At 47.2% G+C, this 17,709-nt stretch overlaps 2 protein-coding genes across 2 annotated transcripts; one reads left to right on the top strand and one right to left on the bottom strand.

Moving 5' to 3' along the window:
• Positions 1–792: 792 nt before the first annotated feature.
• On the top strand, positions 793–2,939 carry LOC124669476 (glycosyl hydrolase 5 family protein-like). The gene is made up of 3 exons (XM_047206095.1): positions 793–1,041; positions 1,131–1,378; positions 1,826–2,939. Exons 1-3 carry the CDS (start codon positions 808–810, stop codon positions 2,859–2,861), a joined length of 1,518 nt encoding a protein of 505 aa, XP_047062051.1. The 5' UTR covers positions 793–807; the 3' UTR covers positions 2,862–2,939.
• Positions 2,940–3,203: 264 nt separating this feature from the next.
• LOC124675321 (probable galactinol--sucrose galactosyltransferase 2) lies at positions 3,204–6,819 on the bottom strand. Its single transcript, XM_047211383.1, has 14 exons — positions 6,554–6,819; positions 6,241–6,467; positions 6,029–6,119; positions 5,895–5,943; positions 5,710–5,801; positions 5,492–5,599; positions 5,277–5,384; positions 4,770–5,180; positions 4,557–4,698; positions 4,404–4,471; positions 4,178–4,312; positions 3,876–4,093; positions 3,698–3,786; positions 3,204–3,617 (listed from the first exon to the last, which is right to left on the bottom strand). The coding sequence occupies exons 1-14, from the start codon at positions 6,802–6,804 to the stop codon at positions 3,321–3,323; spliced, it is 2,286 nt and encodes a 761-aa protein (XP_047067339.1). The 5' UTR covers positions 6,805–6,819; the 3' UTR covers positions 3,204–3,320.
• Positions 6,820–17,709: the final 10,890 nt, after the last annotated feature.

Here is a 17,709-nt window from a genome sequence, read left to right as displayed (position 1 = left end):
TGTAGTAGTTATTTTGATTCTTTTTCAATGTGGAGTACTACTAATAGGTAATGCTATTAATCAATTCATCAAGCTAATACAGGAAAAACCCGTGTCTCCAACAACCGTGAATTATGAAGCTGAACCCACTGATGGTCTGGTCTACTTGTACTCCTAATAGCATTAGAGTACGTTATTTATTCGATACAGGTAAACTGCAGAAACACAGCCAACGGAAAAAACAAAATTTAACTCAAGAAGTTAGGTGCCATTTCCGTCCAACTCTCTACCGACCTACACTTTTTTTTCCCTCTTCTTTCTATACACCGGAGCTCTGAATTAGGAGCAGTACAGCACCGATCTCGTTGCAATGCGCCTAGCCTGTCCTACCTTGCGTATAAAATAGTTGTTGCGTTCTTCTTGAAACATCAGCAAAGGCTACCTGGTCACCTTCATTCACACATGTCAGCTGCGCGCGCCATCCCTTGAAGCTTCGACCTTCCCCATGACAAAGCAATCTTGCACGTAGCCACGTACGTAGGTAGCGGACTACCGACCCCTCCATATATTCTCTCGCCCTTCGTCTTCCCCGCCTCAACCACCGCGCGCAGGCGAACCAACGTCGCCGTGAGCTGGGTGAGGATGATGAGTCGTTCTTCTCTCCTCACGGCGTGGCTGGCTTTCGGCTTGGTCTGCCATTGCGCGCTGCACCATGTGCCCGCGGCGGCGGCGGCCGTGACGCTGTCGACAGCGTCGCGGTGGATCGTGGACGAGGGCGGGAACCGGGTGAAGCTGACGTGCGTGAACTGGCCGTCGCACCTGGAGCCGATGCTGGCGGAGGGGCTGAACAAGCGCCCCGTCGGTGCCATCGCCGCCGACGTCGCCGCCATGGGGTTCAACTGCGTCAGGCTCACCTGGCCGACCTTCATGGTGACCAACGCCTCCTACTCATCCCTCACCGTCGAGCAGTCCTTCCAGCGGCTCAACCTCACCGACTCGCTCGCCGGCGTCAGGGCGAACAACCCCGACGTCGTCGACATGAAGCTCATCGACGCGTTCAAGGTAACCTTTTAGCTAGCTCTTGATATGAATCTTTCTTGGTGCGGACTTGGTGTTAATGTGGTGTGTGCATGGCATGGCATGTCATGCAGTCCGTGGTGAGCAGCCTTGGCGACAACAACTTGATGGTGATACTGGACAACCACGTGAGCAAGCCGGGGTGGTGCTGCTCGCCGAGCGACGGCAACGGGTTCTTCGGCGACGGCAACTTCAAGCCGGACGTGTGGGTGGACGGCCTCAGCAGGATGGCCACCACGTTCGCCGGCGTCCCCAACGTCGTCGGCATGAGCCTCAGGAACGAGCTCAGAGGCCCCAGGCAGAACTCCAACGACTGGTATAAGTAAGTAACTGAATTGTCCTCAAATCCTAATTGGTCTTTATGTGTCAGACAATACTCGTATCAATGATCCATGTTAAGTTTATGGCGATGCGCGTTGAGGTACCAACGGCATTGATATTTTGTTCATCTGCCATGTCCTGGATCAGTAAATGAGCCTGAAAAACCTAGTCGTAGTAGTTGGCCGCTGAAGGCTTTACATTTCTGAACCTGCTGTTGATACCTGCACAGCATGTGAGGGACAGTAATGGCCTTCACTGCCAGTGATAGCCGCCCACTAGACAGCATCAGTCTTTCCGTGTACCACCACAGCACCTCTAGTCCTTCGTCTGCTCTGGGACACATGAGCTTTCAAAGCCTCGAGCAAAACAGACATGGCAGCTCTACGTGCCACCAGCACTGTCAGGCTGTCTTGGCATGCAGCTGAGTTGACATTGACAACGCATGCAGGTACATGCAGCGCGGCGCTGAGGCGGTGCACGCGGCGAACCCGCGGGTGCTGGTCATCCTCTCCGGCCTGAGCTTCGACAACGACCTGGCCTTCCTGGCCTCGCGGCAGGTGACCCTCAGCTTCGCGCGGAAGGCGGCGTTCGAGGTGCACTGGTACAGCTTCTCCAACGGCCAGGAGTGGGCGGCGGGGAACCCCAACGAGGTGTGCGCCCGCATCGGCGCCAGCGTGTCCCGCCGCGCGCTCTACCTGCTCGACCAGGGCTGGCCGGTCATCCTCAGCGAGTTCGGCGTCGACAACCGCGGCGGGAACGTCAACGACAACCGCTACTACGGCTGCGCCGCCGCCGTCGCCGCCGACCTCGACCTGGACTGGGCGCTCTGGACGCTGCAGGGGAGCTACTACCTCCGGGAGGGCGTGCTGGACCTCGACGAGGTCTACGGCGTGCTCGACCGGGCCTGGTCCGGGCCCCGCAACGCCACCGCGCTCCACAGGGTCCAGGCCCTGCAGCGCCCGCTCAGAGGGCCTGGCTACGCGGAAGCGGCGCCGTACGAGGTGCTGTTCCACCCGGCGACGGGGTTGTGCGTGGTGCGGCCGTCGCTGACGCGGCCGCTGGAGCTGGGGCCGTGCGGCGACACGGAAGCTTGGACGTACGCGCAGCAGGACGGGCGGCTGACGCTGCGGGACAGCCCGATGCTGTGCCTCCACGCCGAGGGCGCCGGCCGGTCCGTGCGACTCGGCCTGCCGTGCACCGATGACCGGTCCCACTGGCACCTCGTGTCGGACTCCAAGCTGCACATCGCCGCCAACGTGTCCTCTTCGTCCGGCTCCGGAACCAGCATGCTCTGCCTGGACGTCGGCGCGGACGGCCGGAGCGTGGTCACCAACCCGTGCCGGTGCCTGAGCGCGGACAGCAGCTGCGACCCGGAGAACCAGTGGTTCAAGCTGGTGACCAGCACCAGGAGCGTCGCCGCCAGGGAAATGCTGCTCTCGCAGCTGCCCCTCAAGCTCCAGAGCACCAAGATTCGCTCGCTTTGATCACCACCAGTAGCCAGTAACCCCGAGAGAATTGTACATGGCACCGTACGTTGTAGTAGCTGCGAAGGCACAGGGATATGAGAGACACTGCTCTCGAATCAGAGTAGCATCCTTCAAAGTTCAGATAACTGAACGTTCGGCCACTCGAGCCTGGAGGGCCCAAGCTTGTGAAATCCGTCTTACGATTCGAGAAAATAATCTCACAAAATTAATCTAGTTAGTAAATTGCTAACTGACTCGTGCCCAGCAGATTAGAACAGCCGTCATGTCAGACAAAGTACACACTAAAACAAGACACCACATGGTAAGAACGAACATAAATTTATTTGTCAGACAAAGTAGACAAACTGCGCCGATCAAGCAGCAGTGTCTGTGCTGCTGCGCAGTGTAATAGTTGATGAAATATAGCCCGCATCAGATATTGCAAGAAAAGGGCGTCAGGGTCACATACAAGCAGGTTCAGGAGGGCCTGTACAGAATCTCAATGTTTCTGAGGTGGCTGAGCGAAGGCCCGTCGGGGAGATCAAAGGCTAGCAGGCCATCATCTGAATAGCTGAACTCAACTTCATGTGCATCAACTCTACAAATTGCCGGCCTGGCCGATGAATACACCCCGAATCGCCCTGGCCCTCGGCATTTGATCTGAATCACGGTGTATGAAGAATCAACACTACTTGCAATACTGTCGAGCGCGCCACCAGAATTGAACATGTTGAGCAGTCCAAGAGGTGCAACCCGAACAGCTTCGCCGAAGACCTGGTGCAAAAAACGAGTACATTTATTTAAGAAATGAGAATAAGCTAAGCTAGAAAGCAGGGGATGGAGAGGAATTTGACCTTGATTGGTGATATGGTATAGATCTCACATGCCATGGTACACAATGAAACCTCCAAACTTTGGTTTTTCTGAAGCCTTGAAAGATTACCTGAAATGCCAAACAAAAGACTAAGACATTGAAGGGACTATCGGTGAAATGGACGTGCGAAGCAGGAATAAGCAGCTACAGAAAATTACATGAATGGAAAGCATATACTGCAGTCTCTCCATTCCAATCATCACCAGCAATCTCCTCAAGGGACTCCGCATCTGATGGCGAGAAACGACCAGTTATATTAACGGTGGTCGGAACATGTGGAATATCATTCACTGGCCAAGTCCAGTTTCCAGCTCCCTGACAATTGAATACTCCGATGACAGCAGACAAATTGTTCACATTCCATATTTTCAGCAGACTGCACAAGAGTTCATGCATATTCTCGTGAAATAAATTAACAGTGAAGAAACTGGATGACCTGAACTGGTGTGCATACACATACCTTTTGCCATCCATGACTGGGTCATCAAACAGGGAATCACAAGTAGGACGACCCGCGTGCCTTGCTCTTAGGATCGAGCCATCTGGTAGAACAAGCTTTTTCAGAACACTGAAATTGTGCACTCCAGGTTTGTCACTGCATATCAAAAAGAAAGAAATTTATATCACAATTGCGGTTTGCTTAAAATAAACACCACACCTGAAGAAAATGTGCTACAAAAGAACACCTGACATAAACACCACCTCCACTTAGAGCCCTAGCTGCCCCATGAAATTCTGCTGATTCATGCTTGCTCTTTACATCAAAAAGTGATAAAATTAGCTGGCACTGAAGTATAGAAATGCGGTTAATCAAAATAAGGGGGGCGCAATAATCTCACATGGAACATATCCCAATCTGGGATGAAAATTTCTCCCAGTAAAAGACTATTGAAAGCTACATTAGCGATGTGTAAAGTTTGCAGTGTTGGTTCTCGAGGCATGAAATCTTCTGATGCTCTAGCAACTGCACTCTTCATGGCACTACAAACAGCCAGAATTATGTGAGATCCTATGTACATAGCTCATATTGTTCACAGCTATAGATTTGTTACCTATATATGTTGTCTGAGTTGTGACACATGCAGCTTATTATGTCATTTCCTTTGAAGTTCCGAGCTATAGAATCCTCAAGAGCCTGTTGATACTTGCGAGTTAATGCAACACGGCCACCGAAGCCCTGCCCGATAGTTTCCATCACATTTTGCACATCTACCTTCACACCATTCACACCCACACTAGAAAGGTAACCGTGTTGATCATTGTAGAATTCATATATCTTCACCGGATCAATGATTCCCACTCCAAATTTTTGCAAGCTGTCGATGGCTACATCCCTCAAATTTGCAACATTGCCAGGAGACTGGACAGGGTAAACTAGTTTTGGATTGTACTTCTTCATCGCGTCGGATGTTGCATGGACGCCGCCCCAATATCCCAGTAAAGCATGCCAAGCGTAGACGTACCTGAAGTTTCATAGGCAGCATTCTGATCAGCAAAAAACTACGAACACATTATTTACTTGTAGAAAAAGCACAAACAGTTCAATAAGAATCAAATACTTGACTCCGTGCTTCTCTTTGATTTTCTTCACAAGGTCCCCAAGATTCTTGCAGGCTTCTCCCCTGAACTTATCATTCTCCTTCAGATGAACCAGCCTCTCTGCAAACCTGGAAATATTACAACGAAATGAGATGCAGTGCACATTGTATATTTATTACAATGTTTTTTTTTTTGAAATATTGATTACAGTATTAGCAAAGGCTGAAATACATACATAGTCTGTTCAATCGGAGCTTCATCCACTCCTTTGAATTCGTTCACAATTTCTTGCCAACCATCATCTATAATCAGAAACTTTGGTGGGGCACCTCCTTCACGCAAACTAATTTACAGGGAATGCATCGTCAGTGATAACTACCAGCTAAAGGAGGTGAGAAAGTACATAACCAAGCATGTGTACATCGCAAGCAAACTTAATTCTTGTATGTATACCTTTGAAGGCCCTCCTCAATCCCCGCTGGGTTAACAGCTCTATAAAATGCGTCCCATGTACACCATCCAAACCAATCCAAGTAAGCAGGGATCTGATACAAAAGACGAAGTAGAAAATAATCAGTCCCAAGATCAACAACGTTGGTGAAAAAAGTATTACTAATAAACTGCTAGTTTCATATTACCTCCTTGCTCTCTATGTGCCTGAAAGTTCCTTTGATCTTGGACAGTAACCTAAAGAAGATGCAAGTGAGGCACTTCACAGAGAAGAAAACAAAATCGTTGAGGTTTTGGTTGTACTGCTAGAGCATGGCATTACTTGATAGATTCCTTGATAAGCTTGAAAGGATTATCCCCTGAGTTGACGAACACGGCGTCAACGGCTTCCATCGTCTGCACATCAGGATCACCTACCAAACAGTCCACCATTCTACGATGTGAGATACTGTAACCAAGAGTTTTAAGCCGCCCTTATTACTGCGCATTCTGATCCAGTCTCCATGAAATTCAGCAAGTCAAGATGAAGCCTACCACTCTCGAAGCAGAACTGGAGCTCGTCTTCGGGGGCTCCCTGGAGGCTGGCCCGGAAATCCCCGTCGAGCACTGGCAGCACCAGCGCGTACACCGCACCCTCCGGCCCGTCCCTCGTCTCCAGAAGCAGCATCTGCGTCTCCGCCGGCACGCCCGCGGCGTCGGGGCCCATCTTGGGGGCCATCCACCAGATCTTGAACCGGAACAGGGACAGCCACCTCCACCCTCTGCACGGCACCCATTAGCCAGTCAGTCAGTCACGAACCTTCAGTACAGCACAGCAGAAGCACCGGCCATATGTGGCGTGACCTACTTGGAGATGGTGCCGAGGGAGAACACGTGGCGGCTGGACGGCGCCGCCGCCGTGGCGCCGAGGAACGCGGCGGCTGGGGCCGCGTCGGCGACTCCCGCGCGTAGGGTGACCTCGGGCGGGGATTGGGCGAGGAGCTCGCGCCCGCCGACCAGCAGGGACCGGCCCTCGAGTCGAGTCGTCGTCATCTGCCGCGGGGAAGCGGCGGCGCTGGGAGGACGGGAGGACGCGCAGGCAGGGGCGACGAGCGGCATTGCGCCGCGATTGAGGCCGCGGCAGCGGGAGAAATAGCGCGGGGAATGAACTGTGGCAGTGGAACCGGGAACCACGGCGAGAGCGACCGCGAGGCGCAGCCTCGTCATCACCAACGGGAAACGTGTCATTTCTTCCTGCCCGGATAAGCTAAACAATTGCCTCGCGTGGGTCACGCACTCACGCCTCGCGCGGGCAGCGAGCCGAGCCGCCGATGCTGTTCGTAGAGCGGCGGAGTATCGGACAGGCGTCATCGCCGCTTAAGGCTTGTTCGGTAGTCCTACGCCCCTCTAGCTCACTGCGGGCACAAATTCCGAATTCCGAACCTGAAATTTTCGATCCTAGGGAGGCGCTAGTAATCCTCAGGAGACACAAAATCAATTGAACCTCCGGCTTCTGAGCACGACATGTGTATGTCGCAGCAAAAAAAATTCACTTTTGCTTCATTAGGCTAAAAAACGGTTCAACTCAATTTTTTTTTTTTTTGCCGGAGCACTATACTTCACCGGAGATCTCGCTGGAGACCTTGTAGTAAAAACTTTGTGGTATTGTAGCTAAACCAACCTCGCCGGAGATCTCGCCGAAAACCTTATAGCATAAAATTTACACTAAAGTAGTAAACCTCAGAACAATTGTAGCAGAAGAGTTATACTATTGTAGCATCATCAACTACTCCCCCGTCGAGCACCGCCGACAGCGCGGCAGCATCTCAACTCCAGTTGGTAGCACCGTCTTGCTTCTTCTTGCAGCACCACCGTTGATTGTCTGAAACACCGCCACTAACCGTTTAAGATATCACCGGTTGTCCTTTCTAGCACCTCCACCACAAGATGGTAGCAACACTATCGACCGATGTAGCACACTAGCACCACCATCCTCCTTTCATAGTGTTGTGTTCGCCGAATCACAGCACCGCAACCCATGGTATACAACTCCACACCTTGCAACACCGATGTTATCTTCCTCGCTCCCGATGGGACGCACGGCTCCAGCAAAGGTGGAGCATGCCAGAGCATAGCCGCCGGCGGGGAGAGGGCTCCGCGATGGGAGAGCATGGCTAGGGTGGAGCATGGTGGGGGAATACCATAGGACACCAAGATGGGGGCGCACACGCAGGAAGGTTGCCAGCACTAGAGGGTTCCCCGGGGCGCGAGGCGGTGGGCGTCGAGGTGGAGGCGGAGGCGAAGGTCGGCGCTCCCAACAAGGTGGAAGAGGAGGTCGGGCGGCGGCATCACTGCATGCAGCATGGCGGCGCAGTTATTTTTCCCGCAGCCGATCCCATCCGCGAGCCGTTTGACTAATCAAGGGAAAAGGAGAGAAGATAAGAAAGTGGACCGGGCCCGCCTACACTGTCGTGAGCCGGAGGTTGCGATCAACGCAGCCTCCGGAAGAAGTGAGTCGTTTTCCATCCGTATATCTAAACCTGAAAACCTGAGCACCTATTCGAAAAATGTGTTTGGCACATTTGAATTTATTTCAGGAATTTCAGGTTTGTAGGCCTGGCATCCGAATATCCGAGAAGCCCATCAACATTAGGATTTAGAAAACCCAGAAGTGGAGACACCTTGAACCCAGCCCAAGTGCAAAGAGGTGTAACCCTAAACTACCAGTACCATGAGCGTACAACATCTCCTCCAATTTGCCCACACCCCCCACTCACCCGCCGCCACTCGCCCCAACCGCACCTGCCGGCGGCCGTTAATTGCCACAACCTCACCTGCCAACCGTCGCTGCTCGAAACAACCTCAACCGCCTGCCGCTCAAAACAATCTCACCTGCTGACCGCCGGTGCTCGCCACTGTCATCTGCCGCCGCCTCCTCGTTGACACCTCCCCATCATCCTCTTCTCTTCAACGCCTCCTCGTCGTCCTTGATGCTCGACAGGACGCCTACGCCTTCCATCCTCCTCGCTCCACGATGGAAAGTTACACATCGAGCACATCGATTGAAGGACTGCACCTCCACCAAGGCTCCAACATAGCTTCCAATTTTTATTTTGGTCAGTACGTAATTTTGGGCTATTCAGGAATTCCTGATCCAGAACCTGAATTGTTGGTACCTGAATTATCGGGAATCGAATATTATGATATATTTTCAGGCGTCGTTCTGTGGAACCAGAAATATTTTTTCCCCGAATTTCCCGTCCCGAAATTTCGGGATTTCTGGAACGCCTAGAGTGACCTCTAGCACATTTTTAAAGCACCTTCAGCTCAAACGTTGGAACAGCTGCTGCCCGCGTGGAAAAGAGTGGTGGAGGTTGCGTTCCTCCGGTAACACACCCTATCGATCTTCTCATCGCTTAGTTTCTCCCCTCACTTTCTCCTTTCTTACTTTCACCGCCATCAGTATCCAACATGTTGGTAGTTGCGGTTCCATTGTTGACGACACATTCATTGCGATGCCACGATGAGGATGATCCGATGACATCATGAGCGCTTCATCGACATCAAACGCGACCATACGTGAGCAAGGGCTTCCTCGACCTCCACCACGACTGGTCGTCATCAATGGCGGTAAGCCTTACTCCTAATGTTTCCGATGTTTTCGCTTCGTATATCTGCACATGCATACCTAGTGTTAGGGTCTGACATGAATTGTAGATCTGTTAGGGTTTTATCTGTAGATTAGTAGGACTGTGTTGAGATTCTTGACATATAAGTTATATTATTTGGGGGATTTCATTTATTGAGTTAGTTCAATTTACTTGTTAGGACTTGCATGTGCTGCTGATCGATTGGCGATGTTTGATCTGTTGTAGTTACTGTAGACGGTTATTTGATGTGTTTAATCTATTTTCGGTGAGGCACATGCATCTTTCGATGACTAGTGGTTGATCTTGATCGAGCATGATTACAAGTTGGCACATTTTTTGGTCATATGATGATTGTTGTGTACATTATTAGGTCGATGACTACAAGTTGGCTCCATGTAAATAACACTTGGATGATAGTCATTTAGCATGTGTTTTTGTATAACATTGGTTGTCCATGGTACTTGCTAAATGATGGAATATCTCGGTGATTATTGTGTGATATTCTTCTATGAGGCCCACATTGGTTGTTCATATGAGGCTTTGTATATACATTCTTCGGACGATGATTAAAAGTTGGCAATGTATAAGTAACACTGGGATAATCCCGATTTAGCATGTGTTGTGTACAACCACATTGGTAGTCCATGGTACTTTCGAGTGGCGGATTATCTCAGTGACTAGTGTGTGCTATGCTACTATGGGGCCCAAATTGTTACTAATCTAGGTTACTTGATTTGGCCGGTGATTGACCTTGGACAATGTGTTCGGGGGATGGTGTTGTCGAACCATGTGGTTTGTACAAACACAAAATTTGTGCATTCTTCTTGGTTCGATAGTACCATCCTTGCAGTTTGTGTGTCCAATGTTAGCACCATGTGTTCGAGGAATGATCATGTAATGTATAGTGTCGTGCAAAAATGAACATATTCCTAGTGCATGCTACATGGTATTGCAGGACCTTTTTGATTTATGTGTGCACTAAGCATGAGGCTCTGGTATATTTTCATTTTGTATTTGTTTTCTTCCAATGGTTGATTACTAAATTTTCCCTACTGGGAAAAAGGCTTATAGTCGCATATGCATCCCTGACCCAAAACTGAAGATCCACCGGTGGTGGTCTGTATCGCTGACAGGCAAAAATAAACGTCAATGGTACATCGTCGGGGGGTCTCGGCCCCGCGTACTGCTGACGCGGAAAATAAAATTACGTTGTTGTGTAGGGGTCGACCCGGGGGTCGAAAAAAATCGGTGAATGTGGAATATTTCCGGGCATCACGCATCTAGCGAGAAGCAGTGACAAGCAGAAAAATGGGTACGTCGACGTTCGTATCCGAAGAGTGGTGACTTCCTTGTTATTTTCTTTTTCTACATCTTTGTGTATATGTGTGAAAACCGCATTTAAGAAAACATTGGTGGTTACGATCGACAAATATCGACCTGGCTCGACCCCATTTGCAGTTATTTTTATTATAGTTGTGATGTTTCTCTTTTGTAACACGTCGGTGCTTCGTGGCGGTGGCCACCAACAGCCATAGCATCTTCGCCACACATCCGTACAGAGATACTCAAGGTTGTTTTGGAGAGTTTGGAGGAAGAATAAATAAAATGGAGTGTTTATTGCTTAGGGTCACCTCTTCCCAAGCAAATAGAGTGGCTGCGCACCTGGTATAGGCGGGGATGCCTTTACGGGTGCTCGTTATCTACCTAGTACACTTTTTATGATTTTCAATCGATGTGGTACAAATGTGTGGTACGGTCAGGGCTCGTTAAAACTTCTGGTTCCGCGGAAAAAAAATGTTGCGTCCACCCAACATTTTGGTACGGTCCGCTCTGACCGTACCATTGATCATTAAAACGTTTGTGACCATATGGTGAGTTATTTTCTTAAGAATTTCTTTTGTGAACCTGTTTTTGTTAGTTTGGGTACAGAAAAATGACAACATCTGCAACACTCATACAATAATGATTTGCAATGTATATTGCTAGGCATATGATTACCTTATTCTTCTTCTCTATGTTGTTTAAACTTTGAACTATTAACAACAAAAATAAAGAAACATAAAATAAAACTTGCTCTTCCATACTATTTATCATGGGTTGCATTCCAAGAAGCGCTTTGTTTTAGATCATTCAGCTTGTCCTAAATGAAGACTAAATCATCTTTGCAAGGGGTACTCCTACCGCGAAGTAGTTTGCTTTAAGGGTGATAATTTTGTCGTTGTTAGCCTTGTTCGTCTTTGTAGGGAAATGAACAATGAATGGTACACGAGAAGGTAATTCAAACCTTACATTCCCTTCATGAAGAATTATCAAAGCTTTAACGGTTCTTAAAAATGGCCTACCAACTACCAAGAATGATAGGCTGTCACATTGTCTTCTGGCATATCTACTATTACGAGATCAAAGAGCGCATGACAATCTTTAATCTCCACAAAAATATGCTTTATTTCATTCCCATGGCTTGTTTGTAGATAGAACAAGCTAAGTGAAACTTAAGTTTCATTGTCATAAATGAACCAAGATTAAGCATATAAAATACTAGTGTTTTAGGAATTATAAAAACACTAAGCCTAAATCACGTAGTACAACAATTTAATTAGTTCATAGGCTTATTTTAATAGTTACTTCGAATATGTCATCCAACTTAGCAGGTAACTTCTCAGATAGTTTTTTCTATTCATATTCGAGCTCACGTACCTTCTCAACAACTTGATTAATAAAACTTTGGTACATTGCACCATTAGCTTAGCTCCTTAATTGCCATCTTTTTTCATAGTGATCATCTTTATGAGGTATTCCATGGTGTAATCAGGTGAGGGGGCGTTACCATAGTCCAGCTCTCCGAGTTCATTTCCATCTGCACTGCTTCTTACTATCTTTAGATCTGCAACAGGGTTAGACTCTCGTTCTCTCGCAAATTGGGCGACAATTAGTGTTTGGCTTTCAGCAATTTTACCAAGTTGAGCCTCTATAATGTTAGTTCTTTCTTGCAGTTCATCTATAATTTTACTATGCTCCAGCTTGAAGAACAGATAACATAATTATAAAATAATAGGAACAAAATATTCCGCACAACAATGTTTTGGTCCTCATGCGTTGCCGCATTGGTCATAGTCTGGGTGCATATTAGAGGCAATGACCTATTCAGCCATTAGCAACCCTCCAAAAAGTGCCCCTGCTGATTATCCCTCTATTTCTCCTTAAGTTGTTTCTGGAATTTTATAGATTGAAATTCAAAAAATCATGTGTTAAAAATAATAAAATAAGTTCATTTACTACAAAGAGAAATGAAGGAATTATGTTAATAAATGAAATAGGCAATGGGAGCATGCCTACTTGCAATTTTCCGAAAACTCCAGGACTAATTCTATCCTTCTTCTTCACCTTGCTAATCAGAGAACTGTTCCAAGCGTAGTCACTGATAAGCTCTTCAACTTCCAGGAAATCAAGGTAGAACATATGTATAATTGGAGATGTGTCAAGCGTCAGTGATACAAAAATATTGAATCGACTATTGATGGAATGTAGGCAACAAGTTCCTTCAGAAAAAAAACAACTATGATGGAATGTAGTCAACAAGTTCTTACAGAAAAGCAACTACCTTGTTTTTTACGTATCTGAGAGAAAAAAATATGATTGAATTAAGAGATTCTAAGTTGAGTAAGAGGCAACTTTGATGTTGAAAAAACCCAACTACCACAGGTATAGCTGCAAGTATGTTGTGATTCAAATGTAAGAAAACTAGTTACTTAGAGGGAAAATAAGTACTAAATGAACCTACCAAATGCGGTGACCCAGCATACCACTGCATGTTGTAGTATACAAGTTGTTGATATGATCCTTGTGAAGGGACTTCTTCACAATTGCCATATCCCTCAGAGTGGTGCAACAGAAATATTGCAGGTCATAACACTCCAAATATTATTACAAACATTGTCTTAACAAGTTGGTATTCTCACAGGTCTGATGAGAACACCCTAAGATACTACTTAAGTACGATTACAACTCACATCTATATATAGAAGAGAGCTCAACAACTTATTTAGGTAAGTTCTACGTTGTTCGGCTCTATGATACTAGGGTATATCACTACACTTCCGTCTCATTCTCGTCGGGTCCGTAGACTATCCCATAGTCTACTCCTTCAACTCCGCCGGTCAGATCAGGTTCCTCGTAGACCAGCTCGTAGCCTCCTTCCGATGCTCCATTAGCGATGGCCTCCACTTCCGAATCACAGTCTAGCAAGGGTGTCGAAAGAAAGTGAGTACATGGGTACTCAGCAAGTTCAAAAGAGTAAAAGGTGTTTGATGCACTAGCTACGACCATTGATCAGGAAATCTCAGGTCTATGCATGTTTCGAAAACATTTCTTCAAAAGGTTGCTTTTATTATGAAAACTATGCTCGTCAGTCTTCACAGGTTGACCAGAACTTCGTGGAGTTCCTTTCTCGCCGCGTTCGCAGCTTCCTTCCCGAACAAGGAGTGACAGCCACAATTTAATATACTCTGCAGAGGTGCGTTACTTTTCCCATAAGAGATCCCACCCTTTTTGCCATCCGCAGGGACTTGCCCCCGTTCACACTTCCTTTGGTGTGAGGCCAGGTATGAAGATCCAAGCCCAAACCATCTTCTTCGTAATCTCACAGACCCACCCTTTTGTAAATCTGTTCTCCCCTATATCTATGGGTAGACCAACACAGGCACTTGTTCTCCCCTATACCATTAAGGTAGACCGATCTGAACAACTTATGTGCCCTGTCCTATAAACCATAGATAGACCGATTCGGACAACCTTACAATCCTTCATAGACCAATAATAAGTCTGCCCTCCCCTATATCTAATGGTAGACCGTGATGGACCACATGTCTCCACCTTTACCAAAGATAGACCGATCCAGGCAACCCTTATCACTAGTCCGTTGGCATGCGAGAGGAAAAAGATAAAGTTGGCTTTCCCAGAGCCATTATAGATCTTATGGTCAACGCGAAATGTACGGCGCTAGCATCACTGGACGGCATTGGTAATTACTCCTAGGTAAATAAAACCCATGCAATGGAACCTCCACCATATCAACACAACCATGGTCCCATTGCCAGCCACATAGTCATATTCATAATTGGAAAAGTAACATTTTATTTGCAATGCAGGAATGGTAAGTATATAGCTTTGCAGTAAATTGATAGAAAATACTCAAGTTGGTATGAGCAAGAGTGAACTTGCCTGTGGACTGCGAGATAATGCAGTTCGATGCGTTGAATGGAACCTGGACCTCGGGTTCTGTAAAGAAGCATCATTGTCCAGTAAGGACAATGTTATAAAATCCAAATAATGCATGTATGGATGTATTATTTTATGTTGAATCCCTTACCCTCGTATTTTATTAAAATTTAGGGTTGAATTAAGACTTGTGCCTTTGGCAGTAATTTGCAATTATTTTTTTAATTATGAAAGCACTTATCTTCATAAAGAAATTTCTTTAAAAGTAATACAATTTTCCTTTTTGGAAATATTTATTTCAAAATTATTTTGAAATAATAGAGTTTTTTCTATATTTTTGGGAATAAGAGTAATAGAGTATTTTCCTTTGGAAAATATCTTTCTTTAATAGAAATGACTTGGAATAATAGAATTTCATTTTGAAACAAATATTTGAACTCATTTGAGATTTTTCTTTGATTTTTTAATTACAAGGAAAAATTATAAATAAAATTTCCAAGTTTGAATTTAGTTTACCAAATTTCAAAATTTGAATTTGTTATTTAAATTTCATTTCTTATTTTATTCTTGTTAAGAATAATTTTTCATTTACTAATCCAATTGTTCATGGATTTTTAGAGGTATATTTTATTAACTAAAATTTGGTGAAATTCTAGGCTATTTTCATAATAGAAAAGGACTAAAATACCACCCCTGGCCCAATTGGGCCAGCCTACTAATCTGGCCCGTTTGGACAACCCACTAAGGCTCGTCCAAAACGGTTCGGTGGAACCGTTATGGCCCACCTCTCTCACTCGCACACTCACCTCTCTCTCTCGTGACCTAACCCTAACTCTCTGGCGACTCGCGTGGCGACCGTGTCGCCGCCATGGCTGCCGCCGTGCTCCGACCATCTCCGAGCTTCCCTGACCTCGCCGTCGATACCACCTGAAACGCCGCGCGACGATCTATCGATCTGTCCGTGTGGTTCCGTCGATCTCTTCCTCCTCTGGCAGATCGCCACCCTTCTGGATCTCGTGGAGAATCGCCTCCGGCGATTGGCGATCTCCGGCAAGCTGGTGTCCTTGTCGCCGACGCGAGCGCGTGCCTGGGACTGACCTGGCGCGGGTGCTGTGCTCGCAGCGCCTGTGCCGTCACTCCCCTGGGTGATGTGTTGTGCTGGTGCTCGTCGGCGTAACACCGGCGTCTTCCCTGGACTTGCAGCTGCTACGGCCGCGCGAGCACTGCCTCGCCATGCCGTGGCTTCTGCTTCCAGGCGCTGGTAAGGTTCTCCTGCTCCTCCTCCTTCTCAACGCCATGTCTGTGCGCCTCCCATGCTACTGTGCTTCTTCCTTCTATGCTGCTCACGCTACCTGATGATCCAATGATCATACAGGGCTTTGCTGCTGCTACTTATGCCTCCTATGCTTCCTCTCTGCAAGCCCTGGCCAATTCACCAAGCTCTGGTTACTAGCCAGGTGTGTGTTGCTTGCTGTTCATGTCCAGTGTTGCTCTCTCACTGCAATTTGTCATGCCATGCCTCGCTATGCCATGCTATACATGATTATGGTGCTTCTTATGCTTACTGGCACCCTATGCTTGCTTGTCTAGGTGTACAACTATGCCTATGCTTGTTGATGATGCTTACAGTCATGTAGTGTTGTGTCCTTGACACTTGTGACTCCTATGAAATACTTCCGTGCCTTCTGTGAGATCCAATGATCTATTGGATAAGTAAATCCTGGTGGCTAGACTCTCTGTGTTACTTGACTTGATTTAATTGATCCATTTGATCAATTAAATGTCAGTGGCTTGGTTGCTGATGGATTTTTGGCTAAATTGATGATTTGCTTACTGATGCTGTGATACGTCTCCAACGTACCTATAATTTCTGATGTTCCATGCTTGTTTTATGACAATACTTACATGTTTTGCTTGCACTTTATAATGTTTTTATGCATTTTCCGGAACTAACCTATTAACGAGATGCCGAAGGGCCAGTTGCTGTTTTCTGTTGTTTTTGGTTCCAGAAAAGCTGTTCGGGCAATATTCTCGGAATTCGACGAAACGAAGACCAAACATCATAATTCACCGAGATGAACCAGGACACCGAAGGAGACCCGGAGAGGAGGCCCAGTGGCCCCAAACCATAGGGCCGCGCGGGCAGGCCCCTGGCCGCGCCGGCCTATGGGGAGGGCGCCCTGGTGCCCCTCCTGCGCCGCCTCTTCGCCTATAAGACCCCTTTCGACCTAAAAACGCGATACCAATTGACGAAACTCCAGAAAGACTCTAGGGCGCCGCCACCATCGCGAAACTCCGTTTCGGGGACGAGTCTCTGTTCCGGCACCTCGCCGGACGGGGAAGTGCCCCGGAAGCCATCTCCATCAACACCACCGCCTCCATCATGCTCCGTGAGTAGTTCCCCCATGGACTACGGGTTCTAGCTGTAGCTAGTTGGTATTCTCTCCCCATGTACTTCAATATAATGATCTCATGAGCTGCCTTACATGATTGAGATTCATCTGATGTAATCGGTGTTGTGTTTGTCGGGATCCGATGGATTGTTACATTATGATTGTCTATCTATAAAGTTTGTGAAGTTATTGTTGTTGCAATCTTGTTATGCTTAATGCTTGTCACTAGGGCCCGAGTGGCATGATCTTAAATTTAAGCTCTATAATTATTGCTTAGATTGTATCTACAAGTTGTATGCACATGTCTATGTCCGGAACCAAAGGCCCCAAAGTGACAGAAATTGGGACAACTGGAGGGGAAGGCTTAGATATGAGGATCACATGTTTTCACGGAGTGTTAATGCTTTGCTCCGGTGCTCTATTAAAAGGAGTACCTTAATTTCCGATAGATTCCCTAGAGGCCCGACTGCCACCGGCTGGTAGGACAAAAGATGTTGTACAAGTTTCTCATTGCGAGCACGTATGACTATATATGGAAAACATGCCTACAGGATTAATGATCTTGATGTTCTGTCTTAATGCTATTTCAATCCTATCAATTGCCCAACCGTAATTTGTTCACCCAACACTTGTTATTGGAAAGTTACCACTAGTGTAGATAGCTGGGAACCCCGGTCCATCTCTCATCATCATATACTCGTTCTACATGACATTGGAAGTAGTATCAACTATTTTCTGGTGCCATTGCTCTCATATTACTATTA

This window comes from Lolium rigidum, chromosome 7 (genome assembly GCF_022539505.1).
Source record: "Lolium rigidum isolate FL_2022 chromosome 7, APGP_CSIRO_Lrig_0.1, whole genome shotgun sequence".
Classification (NCBI taxonomy): Eukaryota; Viridiplantae; Streptophyta; class Magnoliopsida; order Poales; family Poaceae; genus Lolium; species Lolium rigidum.
The sequence above is the reverse complement of the archived record's forward strand: the minus strand, read 5'-3'. Positions and strand labels throughout refer to the sequence as shown.

What these genes read in the sequence shown, in the direction of transcription:
- LOC124669476 (XM_047206095.1), top strand. Translation starts at nt 808, where the DNA reads ATGCTGGCGGAGGGGCTGAACAAGCGCCCCGTCGGTGCCATCGCCGCC. An exon ending in AGCTCATCGACGCGTTCAAG is followed by an intron (nt 1,042 to 1,130) that starts GTAACCTTTTAG and finishes CATGTCATGCAG; the next exon opens with TCCGTGGTGAGCAGCCTTGG. An exon ending in AACTCCAACGACTGGTATAA is followed by an intron (nt 1,379 to 1,825) that starts GTAAGTAACTGA and finishes CAACGCATGCAG; the next exon opens with GTACATGCAGCGCGGCGCTG.
- LOC124675321 (XM_047211383.1), bottom strand. Translation starts at nt 6,804, where the DNA reads ATGCCGCTCGTCGCCCCTGCCTGCGCGTCCTCCCGTCCTCCCAGCGCC. An exon ending in CTTATCAAGGAATCTATCAA is followed by an intron (nt 5,944 to 6,028) that starts GTAATGCCATGC and finishes CATCTTCTTTAG; the next exon opens with GTTACTGTCCAAGATCAAAG. An exon ending in CCAGTCATGGATGGCAAAAG is followed by an intron (nt 4,094 to 4,177) that starts GTATGTGTATGC and finishes ACTCTTGTGCAG; the next exon opens with TCTGCTGAAAATATGGAATG.